Below are 10,504 nucleotides of genomic sequence, written 5' to 3'. Positions count from 1 at the left end.
TTTATTTATTCTTCTTCTTCTTCTTCCGTCATGCAGTTCCTTTCATTGCTTATAGTAGGCGCTGGTGGACTGGGGAATTCTAACTGCTTTCGTAGCACACTTTTGTTTCTTTGATAACAGTTTTCACACCTTATACAAATGTGTCTTCGTTAAAAACTCATTTTGGGGTGTGAATGTGACAATTTTTTCTTTATTTTCGCGACGCCTTAGGGGCAAACCTAATTGTTTATAACGGTGTGCGAGTAGCTTGACAAAGGGCAAATTACTGGGAGGGAATTTTACATCCTGCATTTTCTGGAAAGTGTTGCCTTTCTTGTATTACACATCATCACCATCTATCCATCCCAAATTTGCATCTAATACGTTACAGCTTCAACAACTTCTCTGCAACAACACTATGTAGCCTAATTTCTATGTTCTCCTATAGCTGAACCTGGCAGTCGGGATGCTGTGTAACTGGCTGAGCTACTGTAAGACGGCTGAAGACATCGGCGTGGACACGACGATGGGAGATTACTTCTGGAACTCCTTCAGGAGTCTTTTGGGCATGCGTCACGAGCCCCAAGACTCTGACGGTAATATCAGAGTTACCATTGTCGGACATTATTTTAGCTCCCGGCAGTTCATATTTTTTCAACTGAGAAGAAATTTCCAATGACAGTGGTTTACTGCATGTAGAGATCGCAGGTACTCAGTTTGTGGTACGAGTAGGTTTATAGCTATGAAGCTTAACTATCCCCATAATTGCTATCAAATATCATCACAATTGCTTTCAAATGTCGCTTCGATTGCTTCAAATATCCCTATAATAGAGAAAAGGACTTTACCCTACCTATCCTGCTACCCAAATGGAGTGTTTTGCAGCACATAAGGAAATGATAAACTAAAAACTCCTTACATCTTTTTTTTCCGTTTCTGAAGATGAAGCACCACTTCCGGACCACTATATGGATGAGACCCTCCAGCGGACGGAAATGGTACTGCAGGAAGTGGACAGGGTGACCGACCAGATGTACACCTTTGAGTGCAAGAAGCGTCAACTGATTCAAGTTCAAGTTCAAAGGCTTGATGCACCTCAAGCGGGCACAAGCTCGACATAACTGAAATACTGTACGAAAATGCGCTAAAATATGATTTCATCAAGCGACACTCCACCTGAACGCAGTCTGATGAAATATCTAGATTTTTTTAAAAGCTTATGCAAATTAGATTTTTACCTTTACATAATCCATATGTAGGGGCATTCAGGTTTAGCTCAATTTACGCATGTATTAAGTTAAGTATGTAATCCCATCGTTTATCCCAAAGTAACTATGGCTTGTAACGGCTTATGTGGTGTTTGCGGTTCAACTTGCCTGTTTGTCTGATCGATAACATTGCAGTGCGTCTATGACCATTTTTTCGTTTGGAACTTTCAATTATTTGAAGTCACACCGGCGATAATACAAAGTCGGAACGCTTGACTCTCACAGCCGAGCACTGGCTCTATGTCCGAGATGTCGGCGAAACATATTCCAAATCTTTACTCCAAACACCACAAAAGCCAGTGAATTAGGCAAATGAGGACCCGATTTGCATAATGAGTGTCAGTTATGTTGAGGTCTAATGACAGTTATGTTGCAACTGCCCTAATTTACATGTTATATTTGTTGAGGTCTAATGTTATGGAAACCACTGGAATTATAGGAAATCCTAATTAAATATGACTTAATTATTGAGGAAATCTTATGAAAGTTTTACCACGTTGACCTCTTCACTGCTACCTTAAAACCACCGCGAACGTTTCACAATTTACAGTAAAACCAAGGAGGTTAAAATATGATCCTATTTTAGCCTCCTTGAGTAAAACTATGTATGGTAGTTGCAACCACAAACTTAAACCACCATTCCCTCCCAGGGCGATATTAAATTCCCGGGAACAAACTCCCCTTTTACAGTATATCAGTATCACATTAGTGGCTACATTTCTTTGCATACTATCAAGGGAATGATGACGAATATGTGAGTGGTGTGTGAAAAAGTTTTATATTGTTGTGACAATATTGTTGCAGCCTGTAAAAGAAATTGAAGCATGGATTGCATTGTGACAAATAGCGTAATGTACATGTATTTTATTCCTGTCAACATTTTATTGTACACCATGTTTCCATATAGAATCCTTTGTAGCGAAATGGAACATTGTTTTGAGTATCGCCCATTCATTAATTTTCGCTGATAATTAGGTTCAGGTCCGGACCTGAACCCGAATCGGACCTGTACCTGGATTTTCTGTACCGGTACCCACCTCTAGTACTAGTTGCAGCTACTAGTCCTTAGGACGGGACGTTAAGCCGTGGTCCACTGTTCGTTGTAAAATAGAGCAAGGGGATTCCTGAGCCAATGATCCTGTAAGTACTGTATATACATGTAGTGTACATGTCTGCCTTCTCTGTCACGACCAGTAGAAGAATAGCTCGAGCTAAACTGGTTCGAGACCATTTTCACTTACTATAATAAATGTTTTATTGTTGCATTGTTAAACCTTTCCAGCCTCATGTTCACACGCCGTCACCTTCAGGAAGCTAATTTCATCTAATCCACCAAAAGCCAATTATTTGTATCACCCATTTGTCAGCACATGTACTATAGTTATTGTACTCGGTTGGCTTAAGGCGGCCCGGGCTTGTAGTAAAGTAATATTCTATACATATAAATGTAAATTTTGACTGCTCGGTCGCACTACGATGAAACTTCACACAGTTTTAGTACTACCTGACACACATTGAATACTTGTGATTGTGTTTTTTACATGCTGGATTTTGGGTTAGAAATACACATTTTGGTGAAAAAAGTGGTGTTTATTTCATTGGTCTATCCCCAGGTGGAAACAAAACCTCCCATCTTAATATTTTAAATGATGATAGCCTACCTAATACTTATCATTTTTGTCCGAGTCTATTTTGTTTCAAATTACGATAACATTGCTTTGGGGGGCCAAAAACATCGGAAACGAGAATTTTTTTCAATTTTTGGTTGGAAATGCACCATAGTTAAAAATGATTACACAAAATAGCTTCGGACAATTTTGATTAAAAAAGGGTTGATAAATAAAACTTGAGTACTATAAAGATCAATTCTCTTATTTTGAGCTGGGAATAAAGCCGTAAATATCAACCTGATCCGCACAAGCACCCACCAAGGATAAAGCGAATTTACCAACATTGCGCCTGGCAATATCAATCATTTTCGGTAGATTTGACTGATCTTGACCTTGGCAGGGTCAGTTGAATTTTGAGACGATCGAGATAAGGTTTCTTCGTGAGACAGATTAGTTGAAGCTCCAATCATGTGTAACTTATTGCTCGTGGTCAATTGATCAACATTTTCTCTATAGTGGCCACTTGTCTATAGTGACCACATCCCCCCAGTCTCTTGAGTGGCCGCAATAGACAGGTTTGACTTATTGCTCTACCTGGTCCAAAAACCTGAGAAAAAGCTCCATAACACATCCACCTCCTGCCCTGAATTTAACATAAAAGCCCTGAGTAACCAAATACAATATCTAGTCAATAATGAGGAAGTTAACAGGTATACCCTCCAACTTACAGTGATACATGCCAAGCAAAGACACAGGCTATAAGCAGAAGCTTGGCTACTACCACTGCTTGAAAAGCCGAGTTTACGTGGTGGAAACTCCTGGGCATGCACCCAGAAACCTGAAATGTTCGGACATTCACGGTACGTATCGAACCGGGCACACTGCCTGTCCGGGCAATTGGCACACCCGAGGATGCACGGAAACGAACCATTTCGTGTCCGGTACGTGTCTATGACCCGTGCTTGACCGCGCATTTAGCCGTAAGACTTCTCTATATGCCCGGACACCCGAGACTTATGCCGAACCGCACGGATGCTCCTTGCATAAATTACCGAGCAATTATCACCTAATTATCTACCTCGACTAGAGCGCGTTCTTTACACCCTTTGTCATTAAAAAGAGTGTTGTTTTACCACACCTGCCGACCTAGGGTTAGCCCCCTTCACATGTAGCTTTGTATAAGTTTCCTTTATTCTTTCAAAATGTGAATTAACTTTGTTTTTGCATTTTGCCACTTGCAGTGAATCTGGTAAGTTAGAAGGTCCAGTTCTTTTTCGATAATACAGGGCGATCAATGAAAAATCGTGGCAATTTCCATTTTCGCACTGGCAATTTCCATTTTCGAAAATGCCTTCCGGCCAGTGTAGTCGCCGTTGTGATGGGGTGATGGAGTGATGTTGAGATGAACGGACCTGTTCAAAATCTGCAATGCATTTGTATACAATTTAAAAGCTCTGTCGTGAGTCATTGTCTGTGGTCCGTAATGGGGCCTGATATTTGATTAGATTAAATGAATGAAGTATGATATTCCTAAGATTGATGCAGCATATAATCAAATTATTGCTCTTACATTTTAATGTTGTATTACCAATTCATAAAGATGAAATGTTTTCCAAATAAATCGTTTATATATATATATAACAGTTACATATAGCCTATCCCAGATTCCTTTGCGACTTAGTTAATATTCATTAGTAGGATTTCCAGTGCGAAAATGGAAATTGCCACGATTTTTCATTGATCGCCCTGTATTATCGAAAAAGAATTGGACCTTCTAACTTACCAGATTTGTAGTATGTACTATGGAGACCGTGACAATGTAAAAATGTTAAAGCAGGGGTAAACGATTGCTGAGATATCATTTTCTGAAAAGTGCGCTATGATGCACCGGGGAAGTGACTTCCGGGTTCAGGGGTCACTACACAAATACCTCTGACGTCAGCCTGATTTGCAGAGCTACGGTCCGGGATCGAGTCCAGGGGAGAGTGATTTTCAATTGTTCTTGTTTCCTTTTACATCCATTTAATATAAACAATAGTTTCAGCACATTCCAATAACTAGAAAAAACCGTGTACACACGCAAACCTTGGCAAAATGCCAGCTTTTTTAAAGCACTTGTTTGTTTTATTCTTAACTATTTTGGACTGCTCCTGGTGGGCTTCGTCGCTCTTTTCGCTTTCAAATATATGTCGGTCTGCTGCCATAGGTCACTAGCATCCGGGTCTTCACTAATTTCATAAGCAGTCTCCCAACTAACTGTATAGCCGCTTCCAATTTGATAACATAAACTCCTGTAGATCTCTTGATTTCTGCATTCCTGCTCTCACAAATTTTGTTGTCCAGGCGTGTAAAGTTCGCATAACAGTAGTATTCAGTCCATCGTGAAACGGCAGCAGCTAGCCCTTCTCGCGTTCGACGTAGTGACAAAGACCTTTCTTGCTGAAACTCAAACCACACAAAACAACAGCTGGGCTCTTCGGTGCACCGGTTGTCACCCTTCTAAACAGAACTAGGTCCCATGGTGTTGGTAGTTGGATGCAATTCCACAGCAAGATGGTGTCCGATCTTGACGTAGAGTATTTCCAAGCTCTCATTATTCACTGGCCGTGGGGCCGTCTGGCGTGCATACAAACATTTTGCTATCGGGATAGGAGCTGGGTGAAAGCACTACTTTACGGAAACAAGGTCATCTCTGAATGCCAACTGAAAGATGGGATTGAAAGATTTGAAAATCGTAACACGTTTGCTGATTGGTCTACCCAACTGCAATGTGGAATACAATTGGCTGCGATTTATGCGTATTTGCATAAAGACGGACAAAGTAAGCTCAGAATTCAGCTTATTGTAGGGGGGGTCGATAAATGGCAAAGTCAAAATTTTTGGACACCCACTTGGGAAATGGTTAACACCATCAATACAAGACTTTGGATACAAAAAGTAAAGTCGTATCTCAAAATAAACCCCCCACCTCACCCGAAAAACTAATTTGCATTATATGCAATAGGGAACAGCCATATGGTGATTTAGAGGAATGCTTGCCGTCATGTAACTGCTTAACGACGTGTGCGAGGACCTCCAAACTTGTTGAATTCTCCTAAAATTTACTTGGCAACAAGTTTAAGAGAATAAAATAAGTTTGTGATATTTTTGTTGCCATGGCAACGGGTTGATGACAGGCATAGTTTACAAAATTCTCTAATTTCGGCTTAAACATTGCGGTTTTATGGTTTTCTTGGTAAACACTCTTGTTTCATATATATAGCATCAACATCTTATAAAATATCATTTAGCATTCACGATTAAATATTGATAATTTATGCTAATTTGATGACGTAAAAAATCCAAGATGGCAGCCCATGTCATAAGCGAAATCGTAAAATAGGTTATTATCACTCGAATTTTGCCATTATATTGTAGTTTTTACTATATACATTCCTAGGGATATTTGTAGTCCGATCTTATTGCATTTTGTGGTTATATGTCAAAAATAATGCAATTTAAAGCATTTAAGTTTGACGATCCAAGATGAGGTTTCTCAAAGAATAGCTAACTTGAAGATAGATTTCAAATTTGACACTAGTAGTGCCTGTACTATGCACATTTGTGAAATATGGCACATTACATGTGGTCATTTTTTTTTTAAATCTAGAAGTCTTTGCCATTGCCTACACCTTTTCCTGGTAGTATACAATAGATCTAGTTGCCATGTAAAATGTTATGTTTCCAATACATGTGTATAATTTACTTTTTCTGCTTTCAAAACAGCCTCAAACGACACTTTTGCACCCAAATTTCACATTGAGCCAAAATCTGAATATAACTTTTCCTGGAAAGGTGTACATGTTAGTTGCATCAAAATTTTTTTTTTTTACTTTGAACAATTAAATCCGCAGTAAAATTGCTAGTAAGATAGTTAATTATGTAAATATATTATATAAATTACATCCCTGCCGTTACTGTACTGCCTTTTATGCTACTCTCACTGTCATTTGTGTGCCCTAACTCTTGTTGTGTACTAGTAACAGTGGATGAAAGGTCTTACTTGGAAAATGTTTGTACATTTCCAATTTGAAAGGAAAGTAATAGAGCCCAGCTTGCCCAAGCTTTGTTGGAATTTGTCATGTATAGTCCAGGGTCTCTACTTTGTCTTATATCCTAGTCACCCCCACCTTCTGTTCGTTTCTCCAGGGTTTGCCTTTACTCTGGGTCCTCTGCGTATATACGAGTTCACTTTTCTTTTTAAAACAACTCATTGTATTCTGTCTTTGGGTTTTCCTTCTCTGTCTGTCCATGCCTCTTTCTGCTTTCAGTAAACCATTTCCTCAGGAACGTCTTCTACCCTCTATTGATTGTGCTCAGAGATTTAGATACTGTATCATGGTAATACTTGGCATAAAAGGTACATCTGCTGTGACGCCTCTCGTACATCCATGTCAGTGGTCACTTTCCCAAGGCCCACTACCTCAGCCTCAAATGGTACTAGATCATTGATATCACAACCTATATATATACTGTCTGCAGTTTTGTAGGTAGTTGGAAGTATTTAGATGGAGGAAATACCTTACCGACATCAAACAATTTAGAGTTAGATCTTTTTGTCATTAGTTGTGATTCAGATTTACTTCTATGTTGTAATTGAAAGTAATTATTACGTACACTCTTTGATTTCTCTACCACTGTCACTCTCCCTATTCATTTAAAATGTATGTTATCAATCTGCTGCAATGGTAATGTAGCTAATGCCCTAGTGCCCCGTTGTTATTTTTCAGGGAGAAAAAAATTAACTTTGCTAATAAGCCCCCTTTCCACTAGACGGCGATTGCGCTGAGCTCTCACTGCGTCCTAACGGATTTGTTTCAATCGATTTCATACTGGGTATATCATACAGAATGTAAAAGTGTTACTGAAAAGACAACAAAACACACATTTTGCACCCTCCCCTCACTAAATCCGAACGGCTTGGTCTACGATCACCAAATTTGCAGGGATTATGTATTTATAAGTCTTAATCACTTCTTTAATTCTGGTGTCTTGACAACACCGTCTGTCTCTACTTCTATGAAGTAATATGGGGTAATTATGACGCCATTAAGATGGTGTTATGGGCGATAACCATCTAAACCGGTACTTCCCATTATATTATGGTATCCTAAAGGTATCAAACAAAAAGTTAGCAAATATGGGTGTCTAACTTATACGTCTGCTAAGGTAGGTAAGACTTTTGTTGTCAATGGCATCCGAATTGATATTAATGCCTTGTCAGAAAATGAAGTCAAATCTATTTTAACTATCCTTTGAGAACCCTCATCTTGGATCGTCAAACTTAAATGTTTTAAAATACATTATTTTCGACATGTAACCCAAAAATACAATAAGAACGGACTACAAATTACCATTGGAATGTATTTGGTAAAAACTACAAAGTAGTGGCAAAATTCGAGTGATAATAACCTATTTTACCATTTTCGCTTATGACATGGGCTGCCATCTTGGATTTTGACCAGTTACGTCATCAAATTAGCATAAATTATGAATATTTAATCATGAATGCTACATTATGTTATATAAGATGTTAATGCTATAGGAAACAAAAGTGTTTACCAAGAAAATTATTAAACCGCAACGTTCAAGCGGAAAGTAGAGAATTTCGTAAAATATGCCTGTCATCAACCGGTTGCCATGGCAACAAAAAATATCATAAATCTAATTTATTCTCTTAAACTTGTTGCCAAGTAAATTTTAGCAAAAGTTAACAAGTTTGGTAGTCCTAGCACACGTCGTTCGGCAGTTATATGACGGCAAGCATTCCTCTAAATCACCATATGGCTGTACCCTATTGCACATAATGCAAAATAGTTTTTTGGGTGGGGTGGGGGGTTTATTTCATGCTAGATCCCAATTTTTGTGCACAATGTCTGTCAAATGACCCAATAAATCACCCCTGAAGTGGGCGTGATCATATTTCAAAATTTCGATTTTTGACCCATTTAAAGACCCCCCCTACTTATTGTCACATGGTCGCAATTCGCAGACAGTCAAACAATACAGTTAGTCAAACAATACCCACACGGTATTAGGTGGCAAAGTGCAGCTGTAATTGTTTACGGTTTCAGACATCACTTTGATAATAAACGTAATGTTTACTCTATCCTACAACAATAGTGAACTATATAAACCTCCTTGGTTCAACTAGCATTATCACAAAGCATAAAAACGTTACGAATCAAGGGCCCCGACGTGCATAGTTATCAACTTCCCTGCCACAAAAAATGACATTCGTTTGTCGTACAATGCTTCTATATATACATGTATTACTTTCCTGCATATCCTAACAAAGAACACATTCAATTATCTACCCTATGCGTCACGCGTGTGTGTTTTCTGTTTATATAAACCAAGGGGACCCATCCTTAGGCTCCTTTTGACCTCCTATATGTATATTGAAAATCTTTATTACATACTATTTGTATGTCTTATTTTCTAGTTCACTAACATGAGCTTGTCGTGTATCGTTATATATCATAAATAACCTATCACAGAAGAAGTTCTTATGTTTTACTAAGCTCCATAGGCTTTGATAGAAATTGTTTGTGTTTGCAGAAATCCTTCAAACAAATAGAATAATCATTAAACTACACCCTGTGTCTGGCCGGATAGCTAAACAATCAGAACGGTACCATAACATCAACCTATACATTTAGTTTCAATATATGTGTATGCATTTTTCTTTTTTGGAGGGTGGCGGGATTTTTGTAGCCAGTAAGTCAGGCGTGTCGCGATAGCGTGTAGATTTTCATCCATGGGTATCTCAGTCCCAAAAGTTTAACAAACTTGCAAATTAACTGTAGGATGCTACTTCCGTATCGGACATTATTTACAGAATTGGAACGTGCGTGTTCAGAACCAGTAACGCGACTTTTCCCGGCACGATCAGTAAACAAGCAAACGGAACAGAATGTTACGAAATAGACAATGTCATGTTCAACTGTCAAACGCTAAGAAAGCGGGTCTAACTGTAGACGTCCTAACCCAGATTTACCTGACGTTAATTAGACCTATCCTCGAGTACGCGAGCCCTGTGTGGGGAGGATTGCCAAATCATCTTTCGGACTCTCTTGAATCTGTTCAAAAGCGGTGTATGAGAATCATTGGACTTCCTGTTGACTCTATCCCAACACTAGCTAGTAGACGTGAGAGAGCTACACTGAGAACTCTAGAACATATCCTTCAGGATGAGTCTTCTCCTCTCTGGGCATTCTTAACCAGGTCCGCGGACACTCACTACGGTCTTCGTAGCAGAAGACCATATTGTGCAAAAATGATAAGCAAGACTAAAAGACATGCGTTATCCTTCATTCCACGCGCATTAGATTTGTTGTATGCAAGTGGCCACTAGTGTCCGAAAGTGTATCCTAGAGACTACTAGTACAATGTTAGAGACTATTAGTACGTCTGTATTAGCCTAGCTTCTTTTCAAACAATATCTTTGTGTACTAAACTGTCGGAATACCATGTATGCAGATTTATGCAGAGATTCAATAGCCTAGTTTTATTCACGATGTTTGTTCTAATTTATGTATGTGGAGATAACCCACAATTATTGTAATTAACTCGCAATTCAGCTAGCTTCCTCAATGTTTTACAAAT

General features: G+C 38.9%; 1 protein-coding gene across 1 annotated transcript; it reads left to right on the top strand.

Moving 5' to 3' along the window:
- The first annotated feature begins 73 nt into the window (after nt 1-73).
- LOC118419898 lies at nt 74-2,237 on the top strand. The gene is made up of 2 exons (XM_035826554.1): nt 74-575; nt 922-2,237. Exons 1-2 carry the CDS (start codon nt 446-448, stop codon nt 1,098-1,100), a joined length of 309 nt encoding a protein of 102 aa, XP_035682447.1. The 5' UTR covers nt 74-445; the 3' UTR covers nt 1,101-2,237.
- Nucleotides 2,238-10,504: the final 8,267 nt, after the last annotated feature.

Source organism: Branchiostoma floridae, chromosome 7, assembly GCF_000003815.2.
Source record: "Branchiostoma floridae strain S238N-H82 chromosome 7, Bfl_VNyyK, whole genome shotgun sequence".
NCBI lineage: Eukaryota > Metazoa > Chordata > Leptocardii > Amphioxiformes > Branchiostomatidae > Branchiostoma > Branchiostoma floridae.
Note: the sequence above shows the minus strand (reverse complement) of the source record. Positions and strands in the feature narration are given on the sequence as shown.